Source organism: Mustela putorius, unplaced genomic scaffold (assembly GCF_011764305.1).
Source record: "Mustela putorius furo isolate JIRA1106 unplaced genomic scaffold, ASM1176430v1.1 tig00000151_pilon_pilon_pilon, whole genome shotgun sequence".
Lineage (NCBI taxonomy): Eukaryota > Metazoa > Chordata > Mammalia > Carnivora > Mustelidae > Mustela > Mustela putorius.
This window is the reverse complement of record NW_025421296.1, coordinates 6,328,906-6,348,095: the sequence shown is the minus strand read 5'-3', so window position 1 is coordinate 6,348,095 and position 19,190 is coordinate 6,328,906. Positions and strand designations below refer to the sequence as shown.

Here is a 19,190-nt window from a genome sequence, read left to right as displayed (position 1 = left end):
CTATCCTGCAGTAAGTTTCTGGTGTTGAAAATGCATAAAATGGTTTCCTCATTTCCAGACAGAGTTCTGTATCTTTTCTTGCGAGTGGATACAAGTGGATAAGTGATGAGAAGAGGGGTTAGCTCTAATCTGTGATACAGCTCTTGACTTCGTTAACTAACCCTTGATATTAGAGAGCTACTGCTGTGTAACAAATCATTCCCAAACTCAGTGGTTTAAAAAAGTAATCATTTATTATTGCTCATGCATCTGAGTTCATATATCATATCTGAGTTCATCTGAGTTCATGCATCTGGGTAGCTCTGCTTCTCATGATCTGCTCTTTGGCTGGGGAGTCACTGGTTTGTGTTCCTCAACCTTCTCTTTGGTCCAGCACACTAGCTGTAGCATGTTCTTAACCATGGCAAGGTCCAAAGGCAAAAGAACAAGTAGTAATGTTCTCATAATCTATCATAGCCTATTTCTTGAAACACTTTCTCTCTTTTTTTTAACCCAATACTATCTCAATCCTCTTATTTTTTACTTCTTTGATTCTTCTTCCTTTGACTCAATACTATAAATAAGCTCTATCTAGGGTTGATCTTTTTAGTCCTGATTTTCTCCATGTGTGTGATCTTCCCAAGTAAGCTTATCTATGGTCAGATTTCTAATTCCCTAATGGCCATTCCAGTTTACTACTAGGCATTTCCATATTTTCATTATCTTTTGTTCCCTTTTTCCAACAAAAAAAACCAAAGTCTTTTTGTACAAAGTTTTTTTGTTGGAAAAAGACTTTGTTCGATGTGGATGCAAAAATAGAAACAAGGTCCTAATGAAAACCTATCCTACATCAATAGGAATTTGATATCTCTTAGAGTTAAAATAGAATACATCTGAAACAGTTAAAACAGTAATGATGAGAAGAATATTAAAAACCATTTCCTATGAGAAATGGTTAAAGTTACTGTTTCTTTTAATCAAGAAATTATCTAAGGCATCAGGATCACCATGTTTACATGGTTGAAGCTATGTGACAAGGGAAGACCTGAGGTTTTTCTTTTGTAGCAGAACTATACCCAATAGGTAGATCTGAGCAGTGGGTGGGGATTTTAGCTTGATGTAAAGAAAAAAAATTACTAAACAGAACTTTACAGAAGCAGAATCAGCTGTGTATCTTTATTTTTCAATTATTGTCTCTCATCTTTCCTGAAATATCTTATTCCCCCTTCTCCCAAATATCCATCAAAATCCTATCCATCCATCAAGATTTATCCCAAGCTTTCTTTCATCCCTCCATAAACTTCTACCTCACTGCTCAAATTTTTTATTGATCCCTTTCAACTCATATTGCTAATTTCCTAGCCCGCCCCAACTAAATCAAGGGCTCTCTGAAAATAGAAATAAAACATACTATTTTATAACCTTAAATATAAAACACAATGCTGAGCTTATAATAGACATTCAGTAAATTCTTATTGATTTACTGTTCGATCACAAGCTTCCTGATTTTAATCTGGAATTGTTGAAGTTGGTTAGACTTTGAACCAGGCTGAAATACCCAAGAAACTGATTATTTCTTTTTTTTTTTTTTTTAAGTTTTAGGATTTTAAATTTATTTATTTGACAGAGAGATAGAGAACATAAGCAGGCAGTCTATTGGGCAGAGGGAGAGGGAGAAGTAGGCTCTCTGCTGAGCAGGGAGCCCAATGCAAGGCTCCGTCCCAGGACCGTGGGATCATGATCTGATCTGAAGGCAGTTGCTTAACCAACTGAACAACCCAGGCCTCCCTGAACCTGAACATTTCACATGTACTTCACAGAAGAGAAGCCTTCTGATTTTTAACATTAAACCTGAAGAAAGTAATGAATTTGCCATTATTTGCCATCCAATATTATATTTTTCTACTTATCAAAAAAGCCACTGAGTTTAGAGATCCTCTTAAGATTTATCGCTCAGCTTATTTGTTGGGAAAATTAGCGGAATAAAAATGCCATCATTTCTTCATGTCTGAAAATTATTTAACACAAAGATCATCTAATGAATGGGGATATATGACATAAGGAACACATATAGCACTGAAGAGCTGTCACTCTCTTTTCTATTCAGGTCTGCCTGTTGTCATAGTTACTGATGTACTCAAAGCGATTTCCCTCCTGAATCACACTCTGCAAACCTTCAATGAAAATAAGCTCTTCTTCCTGCTTTATTTTTCTCTATCCAAGAACGTAAGCTAAAAAACAAAAACATGTCTCAAACAACAACAACAACAAAAAACATCCATTGCATGGATATTTTTATACATTGAGCAACATTTTAAACATAAAAAAGGAATAAGGGGTTTAATCAAAATAAGTGCTCCTGATTGAGGTCTCACCTCATTTGTTCAGCAATGATTCACTGAGGAGCTAGGTGCTGAGGACACAGCTGTGATTATGGCCCAGTCCCTACCCTCAAAGTTAACAGAGCTCCGTGAGGGAGACAGATAAGTAAGGGATGCATTTCAGTGAAATGCAATCAGTTTTGTGCCAGACGCAGAGTATGGAAGCCAAACGAGACACTAAAGAGGGATACCTCTTAAAGTGTGGGGTGCTGAGGCTGTTGGATCAAAGGGAGACTTCCCTCTGGTGAATCTTAAAGTATAGTTCCTGCAAAGTTGGGCAAATGTTTTTTCAGCCACTTTGGGTACAGGACAGCTGTGTTGCCCTGCAGGTCAGGTTCATAGAGGAGCAGTGTGAGGCACGCATCCCTCTATGCACGTACCACCTGCTAATATTCACACCCAGCTTCTCCTTTCTGTTTTGGCTACAGGAACTCCTTCACAGATATCCTCCGTGCCATCTTGCTGTCTCTGGAAGTCCTTATTGAAGATCCGGAGCTTCAGATAAATGGCTTCATTTTAATTATAGACTGGAGTAACTTTTCCTTCAAACAAGCCTCCAAACTGACCCCCTCCATCCTCAAACTGGCTATTGAAGGGCTGCAGGTATGTTCAACAAATGGACAGTACGAATCTGTGGGACAATGTCCTTTTTTCTTATTTCAACTAAAATGATATTTGTCCTTGGGAATCGTGAGGGAAAACTTAGATTCAGTTCACCTATGAATCTTCCACATTTTCACTTCAGCCTGAGAGTTTTTTTTTACTTAGTCTTCATTTTCATTAACAGCTCCAAATTACTGTTACCACAGGCACAAATTACCTACTGTAGCAATTATGAATAAAGCTGAGATGTTTAGCCTAATCCATCTGAGAGTTCACAAAAATTAAAACTAGAAAACATCTGCTCCATGAGCATGTCCTACATAGGGGGTGGCATGGGGGCCTTCCCAGGTTTCTAGAAGCAGTTTTGCATTGAGGAAATGCATCCTGTGGGTCCTCACTTCCCAGAATGCATTGTGCTCGAAGTGTTTGTACTAAAGAAATCATTTCAGTGCCAGCAATGTCGGCAAAGGAAGTGGACAAAACTCTACTTTTTGCTCCTATGACCAGCTGTAAGGATTCTGGGGAATGGGAATTTGTGCGATGTGGAGGTCAGGAGTAGTCAGTCTCTGAGGTCTCTCCTGTGTTTAAAAACCAGTGATTCTATGAAAAGTAACAAAGTCGGACAATCCCGCATAGCTCCCTGGTGACAACATTATTATAGTACAAGGTATAGGCACAGTTCCAGAAGAATAAAACTCATGCCCCTTCTTAATTTTGTAGGAAGATTGACAATGGGGTGACCTCCCCCATAGATGGCAGTTATGTGTAGAAAACAAAATATGTGCTAATTCTCAGATCAGCAGCTGTTACTTACGTGCTTTAAAGTGCAAAAGTAGGAGACCCATTTCCATTGCGTGTCATCCTCTAGTGTGATGAGTTATTGATGAGTCTGTTTCACAGAATGAGCTAGGGCTTATTCGTATTTGGCCTCCAACCGATAACTAGCAGCATGTGGGCCCGTGATAAAGGTGTTTACTGAATGGATCTTATTTTATTAAAATGGTTTCCTATTTCAAGGGTAGGAAAAATAAAGCAGGCATTTCAGGAAAGGAGGAACTCTTCCACAAATGCCCCATTATCATGGGGGACATCAGGCAGTATATTGGGGGCACATTTTTGAAGTTGCTTTTGCATTTCTAGATTACACAGAATGTCGTGTCTTGCCTCAACCATACCAATCATAGACTGGTCTGTCCTTTACTATCAGCCACTTTTTCTGAACTTTAGCTCCTTTTCTCCAAACTCCTCTCATCCAAGTCTCTGAACGTCTGACCTCTCTCTCCTTACAGCTTTTATCAAAAGCTGTACAGTAAGCTGCAAGGTTTATTTCAGACCTGATAACTATGCTGACCATAATTCCAGGATCTTCTGTGGTAGTACAAGCTTCATTTAATTTTATCCTCTTTTGAAAAGATAATTCATTACATGTGTAAGTAGCTGTGATTCAAGCTCTGTGTATTTATAAGATTTTTTTTTCATAAATCAGGAAGGGAAATGTCCTTTATCCAACACTGTGTTCCAATTTTTCTTTCTGAAAAATGTGTAGATTATATAATATGTCCCTTGGCAACTTCACCTGGCTGATGTGGGTCTTACTGAGTTAATGCAAGTGAAATGTGTTTTAAAAGGTAAAGTTATACATAAGCTTGTGAGATACCTTTTGGGAGAAATACTAGATGGCTCCCATGTGGGACTTCTTTTGTACCAGGGCCTGGGATGATTTGTACAAAGTCCTATAGCTCTGGTTAAGGAATAACTTCTCCTGGAAGAAGGGGAGATGCATGAGGTCAGGGTCAGAGTGAAGAGAAGGTACCTCCTCCCATCATCTCACAAAGCAATGGCCTGACCCTCTTTACTACTTTCTCCTTATATAACCTCCCCTGGCTGTGGGAAAGTATCAGGCTAATCTGGAGTCAGCCTGCCTGGGTTGGAATACAGCTTTTTCTGGGAATTCTGCCAGTGAAACCTGGGAAACCTGAGGAAGATTCACCTTCTAGGAGAAGAAAGCCAATGGTCCCAGGGGAAAAGGAGCTTGGGTGTAGTTCCTCCATCAAGGATATAGGAAGGCTTCCTGGACTGTCTAGCTGTTGTCTTGGCAACTGTGAAGAATCCCTAGGGGTCACTGCAGACTGGTACTTCTTTCACTTCACAGAGGGCAGTCAGATCTGGCCAGCTGCTGGTGACTTCTCACACTAGGCTATCCTCTCTCTGGCTTTGGAGATATTCAGGTCCTCTCCTCCCCACCCCCACCATGGGCTCTCCCAGTGATCTTTGTTGCAGGGAATATTTCTATCCACAGACATTAAACCCCTTCAACATAAAAAGTCATAACTGGTACTAAGCAGAATTCATGCCTTCATGCTTACAATTATTGAACAAGGACGATCCCATACAGGTCTCCGTTTGTCAGCCATGAAGATTCAAGATAAATTCTACAACACTACTGACCGGGTGAAGGCTCAGACATTTTGTAGAGAAAGGGAAAGCGATGCAAGGCCAGTGCCAGTGAGAGAAGAGAAGGCGCTGGTCTTTCTTCTGTGTACCCTCTAAGAGGCTTGAAGAGGTTCAAGGGTTTGCTAGACATGTGGGATATCACAAGGGGGTGAGGTCCTATTTCCAGTGAAGAGAACTTGCTCTCTCTGCTGTTCTGACTTTTGTAGAGTAGATGTGAGACAGCAGCTTCATCAGGAGGAATAATCAAACCACTTTTGGGCTAGGCCATCTGGTTTGGGGTTTTAGCTATTTATAGGAGCTGTCTCAGATTACCTGCTGCTCAAACCCTAGATAATTTGGGGTCCTGGGTATGACGGTCCCCACACATAGGTAATACAACACCTCCCACAGGGAGAAGGGGGTGGGAGCTCATTGCTCAGGCAGTGAGAATTTAGAACCATTTTTGGTCAATCCCACACCTTATATCACAACCTAGTTCTCAAACCCGGAGTTTTCACCCTTTTACCTCCATTCTTAGTTCTCTGTAAAGACGGTTGTTCAGTGCAACCTTCAATTACTAATTGTTGCATGTTGAGTTCTTGAAAAGCAGATTCTGACAGAGATTAGCAGGCTGGGGTTTATTGGGACGTGCTCTTGGGGTCAACTCCTGTGGAAGGGAAGCTGTGGAAGAAAGTTTGCCAGCAGGAGAAGCTAAGCTGTGGTTCAGTCATTTCCAAAGAAAGCCTCAGGTGTTGTGAGGCTAAAATGACCCTTCAGATTATTCCGTGACTGGGGCCAGGGATAGGAATTTGGTATTCCCATGTTGTTCAGTCATTGGGTACCGGCTGCCCTGTGAATTTGGGCAAAATGAGTCTGTTCAGCCTGAAGTCCCAGAGGGCACTCTTATCTGCCATCTTTCTGCTGGCAACATCCCCAGCAACTGGAGAATAAATCTTCAGTCCTGCATGGGGCATGACGGTATATCAGAATCTCTACCGTAATAAGCAAAAGGTATTTGGAATATCCTGTCATGTAATGTCAGGCAGCGTCCTTTAGCTTGCATCTGGGTGCTTCATTGCTTTTTTTCTTCATTACATACAATCTCCAGTCAGAACCAAAGTGGAAATAATACCGAGTAATATTGAGATGATGGGCACTGGGCTGGCAGATCAGTGTCAGCTTCCTATCTGGGTCCACCCGTTGTATTTCTGTCTCAGAAGTCAATTCTATATATTCAGTTGATCCTTGATAAAGGAGGAAAGGCAATGCAATGGAGCCGAGAGAGTCTTTTCAACAAATTGTGCTAGAACTGGACATCCATGTGCCAAAGACTGAAGATACAGATCTTATACTCTTCACAAAAATTGCCTCAAAATGGATCACAGACCTAAGTATAAAACTCAAAACTATAGAAATCTCATAAGATAACATAAGGAAAAAAAAAAAAAACCTATGTGACCTTGGTTATGGCAATTATTTTTTTTACACACACCACCAAAGGCACAATCCTTGACAGAAATAATTGGTAAGTTAGACTTCATTAAAATTAAAGACTTCTGCTCTGCAAAAGACCATGTCAAGAGAATAAGAAGAAAAGACACGGACTGGGAGAAAAATTTGCAAAGATACATCTGATTGAGGACTATTATCCAAAATGTACAAAGAAATCCTAAAACTCAACAGTAAGAAAACAAACCATCCAATTAAAAAATATCAGCCTACAACCTGAATAAACACTCACCAAGGAAGACACATAGATGGCAAATAAACATATGAAAAGATGGTCCCCATCATATTCATCAGAGAAATGCACATTAAAACAACATTGAGATACCACTCTACACGTAATTAGAATGGCCAAAATCCAGAACAACAGTAGCACCAAATCCTAGCCAGTTTGTGGGGCAAGAGAAACTCTCATTCATTGCTGGTGAGAGTGCAGTTTTGGAAAAACTAAACCTACTCTTACCATCTGATTCAGTAATCCCACTCCTTGGTATTTACCCAAAGGAGTAGTAAATGTATATGCACACGAATGTTTATAGGAAATTTATTCTTTAATTGCCCACACCTGGAAGGAACCAAGATATCCTTCAGTAGGTGAATGGATAAATAAACTGTGAGTCAAGACAATGGACTGTTACTTTTTGCCAGGAAGAATGGAGCTATCAAACCATGAAAAGACATGGAGGAATCTGAAATGCATGTCACGAGGTGAAAGCTGTCAATCTGGAAAGGCTGCGTACTACATGATTTCAACTGTTTGACATTCTGAAGAAGGCAAAGCTATAGAGACAGTAAAAAGATCATGGGAACCCGGAGTTGTGGGTGGGCGTGAGGAGGGATGAACAGACTGGGCCCAAAAAGGTTGTGTGATGCTATAATGAGGGACACTTGTCATTATACATTTGTATAGAACATATAACACCAAGCATGAACTGTAATGTAAACTACGGGCTTTGAGTGATTTTTGTGTCAGTGTAGGTTCATCAGTTGTAACAAATTCTCCATTCCGTGGAAGGGGGGCAGGCTGATCATGGGACAAGCTACATATGTGCAGGAGCAGGGGATATGTAGGAAATCTCTGTGCCTTTCCTTCAAGTTTGCTATGAACTTAAAACTGATTTAAATAGAAAAAAAAAAAAAACTTTAATTAAAAAAATGTAATTATATTGCCCCTAACAATTGTTTAAAAAAAAAAAAGGTATGTGCATAGAGCTTTGGTTATGTGCTTCATAGGCTGAATTATTGCGTGTAATAATAATCACATAGAAGACTGCTCTTTAAGGGATCATCAGATTTTTAGATCAAAAGTTACCCTGTATCAGCCAGTCATGAAATTCTAATAGTGTATGTATTATACATTCCTCCTGTTACAGCAATGCTTTGAGGAAATGTCATTGTTTAGAATGTTAAGTTGTCCCAGTTACATAAATATTCTATGAATATTAGTTCAAAGAACTTCGGTTAAAATACTAATTTTGAGACTGCCTGGGAGTCATTTCCTCTCGCTCAGCTGTTTGATCTCTTAAATGCAGTCCATCATGTCTCAAAGAGCCGTTGTATCTGTTCATTACAACTTGTTTAAATTTTAATCAAACTTAAAGTAATATTTATGCCACCATTTTAACCCAGCTCGGCATTATTCTCAGTTCTGCTGGGGGATTCTGGCAGAATGAACCACACACGGAAGTCCTGGGCTGGAGTTTTGTAATGTCTCCAAAATCAATTTTTGGAATCATTTCTTGTAAATTGCTGTGGCCCCACCATTGTAATCAACACCCAGCATTGATCAATGTTCAGCCAACCCCCATCCTTAAAGGGCTTATGGGTCTGGAGTGTTTTACTCGGGAAGAGCTAGAGCCTTGGGCCCTGCAGGCTATTTACAAAATATTTGATTCCCTTAAGGACCAAGGCATTTGTTAAGGGTTTAAAGCAGCTTACTTTTCACTCCCTGGAGGAGAGCCTGGCAGCATTCTTCCCTTTTTTTTTTTTTTCTTTCCTCATTTCTGGGTTTAAGTCATTTTCCCCTGGCCAATCAGACACTTTTTCTGTTCATTCACTCTTCATTCAAAGCTTATGGTGTGACTGTTTTATTGTTACAGATGGTTTTAGGATATTTATATCATAAGTATCATAAATATTCGATTTATACGGTTACAAATAATTGATTTACACTGACGATGCCCCAGGCGCTTTTCACGTACTATTTAATTTCTACCATAAACCTATGAGGCAGTACTCTTTTGACACCACGTTTTACGGATGACAAACCTAAAATCTAGAGAGATCAATGCCTTGCCTGAGGTCTGTAAGCGGCAGAACTGGGATCGAAGTAGGAGGAGCTGGACTCTGCTCTCACCTACATCAAAGCGTGGTTGTACCAGCAGCGACAGCTCCTGGGAACGGTTTGGAACATTTAAAATGTTCAAACGTTTTTGATAGAGTTATCTCCCTTTCTCCTCCTCCCTCCTCAAACTCCCAGCAGCGTGGAGCCAGTGTAGTGTGAAAGGAGGTCCACTGCTTTTCCAACGTTTAGCCTGAAAGTGGGAGTGGACTTGCAGCAACGCTCAGAGGCTCAGCCACGTGCAAATCATCTCTCTCCTGAGCGTCCCTTTTAGTGTGACCCTTTTTGTTACACTGCTTCCTACCTTTGTCCATTCCCTCGACCCCCTTCCCACGTCCTACTGTTTCTCCGCTTTACTAAAACGTAGGATATGTTCGCTTGCCTTTGGAGCATCCGAAATGCCCTACTCAACTGAAAGGCCAGAATGGTAAAAAGTCTGTCAAGTCAGTGGGCAACATGACAGTTCTCAAGGGTGAATGAATGGGTGGTGGGATTAGAAATTTGGCAAGGCAGGTGGGGCAAATGCATCTCAAGTTCGTAGTAGGTTCGTACTGAATCAAAGAGTCAGTGAGTCAGAGAAGTGGATGTACTGACTCCTGATGTATCCATTCAACACAGAATGCGGGTACTCTCTCACTAAACAGGATTTACAGCAGAGAATGGAGCCCACCAGGCTTCCCGAAACCTACAGGCTGTGGCTCTTTTATGCAAAGTGTAGTCCACACACCAGCAGGATCAGCATCACTAGGAGCTGGTTAGACATGCAGAATCTCAGGCTGGGCTGCTGAATCAGAATCTGCATTCCAAACAGTTCTCCAGGAAGGCCGCATGAACGTTTAAGATGGAGAAACATGACTGCAACAGATGGGATTACAGCATAACGTGAGCTCGCCCTCAAGGGCATCAGATTCTCCTGGAGGGAACGGCATGACTCACCTCACTGGACCTCGTTCCCAGAGTTTCTGAGTCCAAAGATCTGGAGCAGAACTCATGGGTTCACATTTCAAGGACATTCCCAGGTGTTGCTGCTGCTGCTATAACCACCAGCTGCTACAACCACATTTCGACGTAGGCGGGCAGCCCCTCCAACTACCTGGGCTTCCATCCTGGTTCTGCCACTTAAAGACCTCAGGCAAGTCATTGATCTCTCTAGGTTTTAGTTTTGTCATCTGTAAAATGTGGTGTCCTAGCTGTGCTAGGTAGAGATGGACCAGTACGTGAATGATGCCTGGGACCAAGCGTCATAGTCTGCGCTCACTGAATGACGAAGCGTTGTTGAAAGAATGAAGAACCAGTCCGCATCCTTGGGCTCCTGTGGGTCTAACATATGGATTTAAATGCGGTTGCTCTCCATTGTCCCAGTTCTGTCTGTGTGGATCCTTGAAATGAGATCTTACCAACTCACTCCCTGGCCCTGAAGAGGGGACTCCCTCTCCTTGCTCAGCTTAGTTAATGACTTAGGTCCAGGCTGTGGTACTGGAGGTGCTGCTTCTTTCTATTCAGGTGGTGTGATCCTTTTAATTATCACCAGCCAGTCTACTGCCCACGCTTTTGTGGCGGGGAGATAAATGGGGTTAAAATCGCCTCTTTCATTCTGCAGGACTCTTTAGCAATAACAATTACGGTGTCTTTTAGTGATCCTGACAGTTGTCATGTATTCAAGAATATTAGATGAAACAGATTGAAGGAAAAGGATATTTGTAATTCCGCCAAGAAGTTTCTTAATTCATGTTTCCTAAACACTCCAGGTATGTTTGAAGAACACTGTCCCTCCAGACAAACTGCTTTTTACCTTCTCAGCCGCAAAGCTGCAATTCTGAATTTGCAATAGTGCAATATGTTATTATGGGATTATTAGAGGAATAAAATATCTCCTTTAATGCTCTACCTTGTTAAGTATCAATTAAACTCAGGGAGATAATTGGGGCTAATGACACTCCGGTGATCCCGATGGCAAACAGGATGGCCTATTTAAAACAGTTCCAATTAAATAGGTGTATCTCTGGCATATTTTTGATAAATAGTTTTTTCTGGACTCTTCTGCATTATAGATCTAGCCAGTGCCCTGAATCATCCACTTAAGAAACAGTTACTAGGTCTTTACTTTGAGTCAGTCACTAAAGTAAACAGATGCTGTCCCTGCTTTCAAAAGGTCATGATTCGGGGCACCTGGGTGGCTCAGTGGGTTAAGCCGCTGCCTTCGGCTCGGGTCATGATCTCAGGGTCCTGGGATCGAGTCCCATATCGGGCTCTCTGCTTGGCAGGGAGCCTGCTTCCTCCTTTCTCTCTCTCTGCCTGCCTCTCTGCCTACTTGTGATTTCTCTCTGTCAAATACATAAATAAAATCTTAAAAAAAAAAAAGAAAAGGTCATGATTCAAGGGGGCTTGGGATGCTCAGTTGGTTAAGTGTCTGCCTTCGGCTCAAGTCATGAGCCCAGGATCCTGGGATTTATCCCTGCATCAGGCTCCCTGCTTGGTAGGGAGACTGCTTCTCCCTCTGCCTGCCACTCCCCCTGCTTGCACTCTTTGTGTGTGTGTGTGTCTGTGCACATGTGTCAATAAATAAATAAATAAATAAAACCTTAAAAAAAAAAAAAGAGGTCATGATTTTAAACAGAGGCAGACCCATAAACAAATGATGAAAACAATGAGCATATGAAGAAAGGGGGATATGCTCCAGATTAATAAATTCCAACCCAGGCAGGAGGTGTTAGAAATGGCATCCTGGGGGTGCCTGGGTGGCTTAGTTGATTAAACATATTACTCTGGGTTTCAGGTCAGGCCATGATCTTGGGGTGGTGAGATCAAGCTCCACAAGAGGCTCCATGCTCAGCACAGAGTATTCTTGAGATTCTGTCTCTCCCTCTCTTCCTACCCCTTCTCAGGCTTGCTCGCTCTCTCTCTCTCTCTGTCTCTCAAAATAAGTAAATAAATTTAAGGAAAGAAGGAAAGAAAGAAAGAGAGAGAGGAAGAAAGGAGGGAAGGAGAAGAGTGGGGGGGAGGAGGGAGGAAGGACATCCTGAGTGAGGCGTACATCAGCTGATTCTTAGCAAACGTGTCCAGAATAGCCAAGAGAAGACAGGCAGAGGTGATAGTATAGGCAAAGACATAGAAGCAAGGCATACTCAATAAGAGAGAGAAACAGAATTAATTTTGTATTCCTGGAGTGCACAATGACCAGGCAAGGAGCTTGTGTGCTCTAAGGACACTGGGGGTCACTGAATATATTGAAGCAGAAGGGCAAACAAAAATTTATATTCACATGGGATCACTTTGGTGGGTATGAGCAGGGAAGATTCAAAGGCAGGAGAATAATTAAAAGGCAGGTGCAATAATTCAAATTAGAAATAATAAGACTCTATGGAATACTATGCAGCCATCAAAAGAAATGAAATATTGCCATTTGCGACAACATGGATGGAACTAGAGCGTATCATGCTTAGCGAAATAAGTCAAGCGGAGAAAGACAACTATCATATGATCTCCCTGATATGAGGAAGTGGTGATGCAACATGGGGGCTTAAGTGGGTACGAGAAGAATAAATGAAAGAAGATGGGATTGGGAGGGAGACAAACCATAAGTGACTCTTAATCTCACAAAACAAACTGAGGGTTGCTGGGGGGAGGGGGTTTGGGAGAAGGGGGTGGTATTATGGACATTGGGGAGGGTATGTGTTTTGGTGAGTGCTGTGAAGTGTGTAAACCTGGTGATTCACAGACCTGTACCCCTGGGGATAAAAATATATGTTTATAAAAAATAAAAAATTATATTAAAAAAAAGAAATAATAAGACTCTAAATATGGGTGATAAAAGGGATTTAATAACTATCTAAGAAGTGAAATAAGGCAGAGCTTGGCGGTTGGATGCTTGGGAATGGGAAGTGGTGGAGTCAAGGTAAGAGCTTAGGTGTGCAGCTAGGGTGAGGGGTGGTTGGTGGTGTTGACCAATGAGACCATGCAGACAGTAATGACAGGTGTGGGGAAACAGTGCCCATTAATTGAATGTTCCACAGTTGCATTTAGGATCCCATGAAATATTTGAATTGTTTGTATTATGTCTGAACTGAGGGAAGAATTCTACATGGGGTCTAGAGGATTGGTGATATTTGAAATTATAGGAAAGGAAAAAAAAATCATTCAGAGAAAAGCTACAGAGTGATGAATAATAACCCAGGTGATCAGCAATGCAAATGAACACGTTAGATGAAGAGGAGCCCAAGAAGGAGAGAAGGGAGGTTGAGATGGGGAGTTGTGAGAAGAATCACAAGCTCATCTCCTGACAGAGGCTGAGGGAGTGGGGCTTCAAGGAGGGAAACCATTTCAGTGTGACAGTGGGAGTGGCAGCTAAAGAGCTCTGGTTTGAGGAGGAGATAGAAAAATGCAAACAACTCTATCAGGAAATACGTCCAGGAAGCCATATCCGGTGGTAGGTAGAGGAAAGTGGAGAAGAGGGAACAGGAAGATGGTAACAGAAGAAGTATTCCATCTTACTTTTCCATTGGACAAGACTTCCCAGCAGCAAAATATATTCAGGGCCTTCACACAGCTGTGGAAGATCAGTCTTGACAAAGGATTGACCTTTGTGAATTGTTTAGTTCCAGGTTAATATTTCTCAGTTCACCAACATAGAGATCTCTGCCTTTCGTTATTATGAAATGAAGTGTGACATAGCTATCAAGGGACTCTGTTCTGAATATATTATGTATTTGTAGGAATATGGACTACTATGCATTTCTAGTCCTGTCGGTGTCCAAGGGGACCTTGTGCTGCAGAGTTAATCAGAATTCAGCAGTCTTGAAGGGCTCCCCATTGAATGAACCTGTGTGGAAAACCTTGCCCTGTAATCCCTATTCTCCGGTGATTAAGCCATAGGTATTAAAATGATACACATTTCCAAAAAACCAATCAGAGCTCTTTGATTGTATGGGATGGAAAAGCAAATCAAATCTGGCTCAAACAAAACAAAAATGGAGGGGAGGGACATTTACATAACAGAAAGGTTCAGAGCTAGTCTACCTTCCAGGCTTGACTGGTCCTGGAGTTGAAGTTGAAATAATGCCATCAGAGCTCTTTTCTCTGTGCATCTCTCAGTTACACTTTCTCTATACCTACTCCCTTTTCAGAAAGGCTTTTTCCAATGAATGACAATGAAGACTTTGACAGTTCCAGACACAAGTGACCTCTTTTGTCTGCACTCTTGGCAGGAGTGAGGGGATGGGAGGTGCTCTGGCCAGACCAGATTATGAGTCCACTCAAAACCTTACACCTGAACTGCATAGACTAAGAATGGTGGAGGGGTGGCCCCCAAAAGATGTTGAGAAATGACAAAAATTTTTGCTTAGAAATTTAAGGTAGAAAATTAGAGAGAAGTTTTATTGCAGTTCTTTACTTACTGTCCAATGTAGCAACAAGAATTAGGAAGTTGAATTTGTTTCTATTTGGCAACTAATTCCATGGATAACCTTGGGAAAATGGCTTAACATCTGTACATGTAAGGTTCTTTATCGGCAAAAACTAACCGGATTGGGCTAGAGTGGTGGTTCACAAACTTTATCACACACCGAAATCACTAGAGTGCTTATTAAAATTTTGGTTAGAGAGTCCCAACCTTGGAGGGTCTGGTTCAGTTGGTTGGCAGAGGTGGGTGAGTGGAAAACATTTCCAAAAAGTTCCCAGGTAATCTTAATGTGCTGGACTGGGGGCCACTCTTGACAAGACTGAACTAAGTAATTTCTTACAACCCTTTTTATCACTTAATGTTACAAATCTATAATTTTAACCTCCAAGGGATAGCCTTGATGCCTATGTTAAGGATGGGAAATACGCTTTTCCCACAAAACAAATCTAAATACCGCTGACCCTTGAAAAACACAAGTTTTCCAGTGTGTGGGTCCATATGTGGATTTTTAAAAAATAAATACAGTACAACACTATAAATGTATTTTTTCTTCCTTATGAGTTTCTTAATAACGACATTCTTTTCGCCAGCTTCCTTTATTGTAAGAATACAGCGTATAATACATATAACATACCAAATATGTGTTAATCAACTATTTATGTTATCAGTGGGACTTCTAGTCAACAGTAGACTATTTGTAGTTAAGTTTGGGGGAAGTTGAAAGTTTTGTGCAGACTTTCAACTGTGCAGTGGGGTTGGTTCCTCTAACCTCCTTGTTGTTCAAGGGTCAAGTGTAATTAGGTTGCAGTGCTAAGAAGAATTCTGAGATAAGCCCCATGCTCAGGCAGAAGAAAATGCTGGCATTCATTTGCAATGTCTGTCTTCATTATGGATGATAAAGGGGCAAGCCTGACACATACACTAACTCAGGTGTTTTAGCTGACCTCTTTAAGGGACAGTCTAGTGTTCATGGTACAAGAAATAAGGACAATCACCATAGGGCAAGACGAATGCAATGCAGAAGCTTGTATTCTCTAGTCTAGGTTAGAAAAAAGCAAACTTGACGTTGAGGGTAGTGGTGATGGCGGTGGCAATGATGCCTATCGTTAGCCTGGCACTTGACATACTTTCACCCAATGTCTTCTTTGATCCTACCAACAGCCCTGTGTAATAAGGAGATCAGGAGAGGGACAAATTGTCACCTCAAAATCAAAACATGATAAGGATGGACAGGAACAATCAGTGAAACATCAACCCTATGTAAGATTGTAGTTGACTTGGAGGCCCATCAAAGACCCCATTTTGTTGTGTCTCACCACGAGAGGTGACTTTGTGAGAATAAACAGGTGATAAAGTGCCGTCTCCATCTTCACTAAGGAAAAGCACCCGTTGCTAGGAAACCATTAAAGATTGATTATTAACTCCTTTTGGCCCAAAGACAAGATTCCAAAGTGCAGTTTTTTATATTTAGAAGGACCTAATTTTTGTGTAATAAACTTTATATTGATGTGCAATACACACTCTTAGAACCACCCACACTGTAAGTGTTCAGCCAAGTGAATTTTCTGAAAATGAAAGCATTTATTATTATTATCATTATTATTATTTTTAAAGATTTTATTTATTTATTTGACAGAGAGAGATTACAAGTAGGCAGAGAGGCAGGCAGAGAGAGGAAGGGAAACAGGCTCCCTGCTGAGCACAGTCTGATGCGGGGCTCTATCCCAGGACACTGGGATCATGACCTGAGCTGAAGGCAGAGGTCCTAAGGCACTGAGCCACCAGGCGCCCCAAATGAAAGCATATAAATAACCAAACATAGATCAAGAAAAAGAGCACTGCCACTTACCCGGAGACGCCCCTTTCTTCTACCAGTAACTGACTCCCAAAGGTAGCTACATGCTGACTTCCAACATTGTAGATGAATTTTTCCAGAATAATTTGATTTACAGAAAGAAAAAAATGACTTCCCTTCCATATCCAGGTGTTCTTGAGTCATTCTTCATGGTACAGCAATAATTGGTGTACTATCTGATTGTACTTTTTTTCATCAAAGATCTAAAATTATAGATGAATTTTAAGATAAAATTATTCTTGGGGCACCTGGGTTGCTTAGTCATTAAGCATCTGCCTTCAGCTCAGGTCATGATCTCGGGGTTCTGGGATCGAGCCCCGCATCAGGCTCCCTGCTCATTGGGGAGCCTGCTTCTCCCTCCCCATTCCCCCTGCTCATGTTCCCTCTCTCTCTGTTTCTCTCTCTGTCAAATAAGTAAAAAAATCTTTAAAAACAATGATTCTTAAAAGATATTGAGGCTAAGAAACGCAGTAGCATATTCATCATTCATCGTCTTTGTGGAATTTAATTATATAGCAATTGTATCTCACAGGATATAGAATACACATATCAAATAAGTGTTAACAAAATTGCTTCATTAAGCATATACACTTCATATTTTTTTAAGAGCTAGAAAGAGTGCCCACACCCATAAGGGTTGCGTCAGGGCAGAGGAAGAGGGAGAGGGAGAATCTTAAACAGGCTCCATGCCCAAGGCAGAGCCTGATGCAAGGCTTGATCTCACGACCCTAAGGTCATGACTTGAACTGAACTCAAGAGTCAGTCGTTTCGCCCACTGAGCCACCCAGGCACCCCATATACATATGCTTCATTTTTAAGAGAGTCTCTCAAATTTTCCCTTAGTGCCCATTTATTCTCATTTTACACATGATTCTTATTGACTTAGTTGTGTGGTTTCCAACCTCACCATATATTAAAAGTCTCCAAAAAGAATTTGGCTGAGGAGCTAATCCGTATTAGCATATAGACTAAAGCAGGAATTAGCTGTCTGCCAGGGAAGAAACACAAATAACATAAAATTTTACTAAGGAAACCAGAAACACTACAGTTGAGGCCATTTAGCATTGAGGTTCATGTACCCTGAGGGCATCAGCATACCACAGAGACATACATGAGGTACACACCCATGATCCTGAGCTATTTGCAATAGTCACTCTCCCATTCAATAAGCTTTCCTTGAAGACGCTGTGAAAAATGTATAAAATTGGAGAGAGATTTCATCTAAGACATTTATGTGATCTAGAGCATTTTATGGCTTTAGAGACAAATTCTTAGCCACTTGTATAACTTGGGAATCCCAGGAATTATTAATTGTTTGAGATTTTTAGAGAAGTTTTATTATATAGTGAAAACAGTTTTCCTCACTGCCAAGACAGCTCCTCTTAAAGGTTGGTCTTTTAGATTCCCTTGGAAAGGGAGAACAGTGGATGTTCCAAGTGTCTTTTGCTGGCTGAAATCTGTACTGCAACATTCTCTAAACTAAACTTCCACTTCCAAACACCACTCTCAGGGGTTTGTTATACACGCTCAATATTTTTAAAAAAAAAATGTTGGTAATACTGGTAAATAAAAAAAATAAGAAAGTTCATATTGCACAAATCTTTACTCAGGAATAAACATTTTAAATCCAGGCATCTGCTCTTTTCACTACAGTTTCCAGTGAACAGTATTCTGTTTAAAATAAAATTTTTTTAATAAATTTTATTTGTGTATTTATTATGTATTTGTTTGTTTTAGAGAGAAAGAGCATGAGTGGCATGGGCAGAAGAGCAGAGGGAGAGATCATAGGCAGCCTCCATGCTCAGTGCAGTGCCTGATGAGGGGCTTGCTCTCAGGACCCTGAGATCATGACCAGAGCTGAAATCAAGAGTCTGACACTTGATCAACTGAACCACTCAGGCACCCCAGTATTCTAGTTCTTTAAATCTTTTGCCTCAACCTCATTTTTAATGACCGCATAGTATTTTATTGTTTAATTATATGATGATGTATTAACCAATTCCCAACTGTTGAAAGTTCTCATTTTTTTTCAGTAGCATGTACAATGGTGACATGAATGTCTCTTTAGCTAAATTTTTGGCCACAGGATTTGCTTCCTTAGAATGAATATCTCGAGGTAAAATGCATCTCAAAAATTCTCTGTGGGAGGGTTTTTTAGTATTCACCAGCAACATACAAGAAGGTCTGCTTCTGAACCAAAATCAACCCTGGTTGTTAAAATAAATCTTGGTCTATTTGTAACCATCCATGATGCCTCCCCCACATGGCCCCTTTTTGTTTTAATTTGTTTTCATTTCTTTGACTAGTAGTGAGCAGAATATTTTTCTGTATATTTATAAGCTATTGTGTTCTCTTTCCTGTGTCTTGCTTGTTAATGTACTTTATCCATTTTTCAGTTTTTAAAAAAAATCTTGTTTTAATACCAATTTGTATGAGATTTTTATTACTTAGGGGAATATGCCCTTTATCGTATTGAACATTTTCCCCCAATTTTCATCTATAATTTCCCCCAAATTTTCATATATAATGAATAGTGTTTATTTTTGATATTCTTATTTAAAGGAGTTTAAGAAGTTTTTATGATCAGGTTTGTTAAGCTGCCTTTGGTAGGACTCAGAAGGTCTCTTTCCCCCCAATATTATAGCAAATTCACTAGTGTTTCCTTCTAGACTAATATTTTTTAACTTAGTATTT

General features: G+C 40.7%; 1 protein-coding gene across 1 annotated transcript in view; it reads left to right on the top strand.

Moving 5' to 3' along the window:
* CLVS1 (clavesin 1) overlaps positions 1-19,190 on the top strand; it is a 178,923-nt gene that overhangs the window by 86,041 nt on the left and 73,692 nt on the right. The window contains exon 3 of the mRNA XM_004778356.3: positions 2,789-2,963. Within this exon, the coding sequence (XP_004778413.1) occupies positions 2,789-2,963 (175 nt within the window). The remainder of the gene's footprint in view (positions 1-2,788; positions 2,964-19,190) is intronic.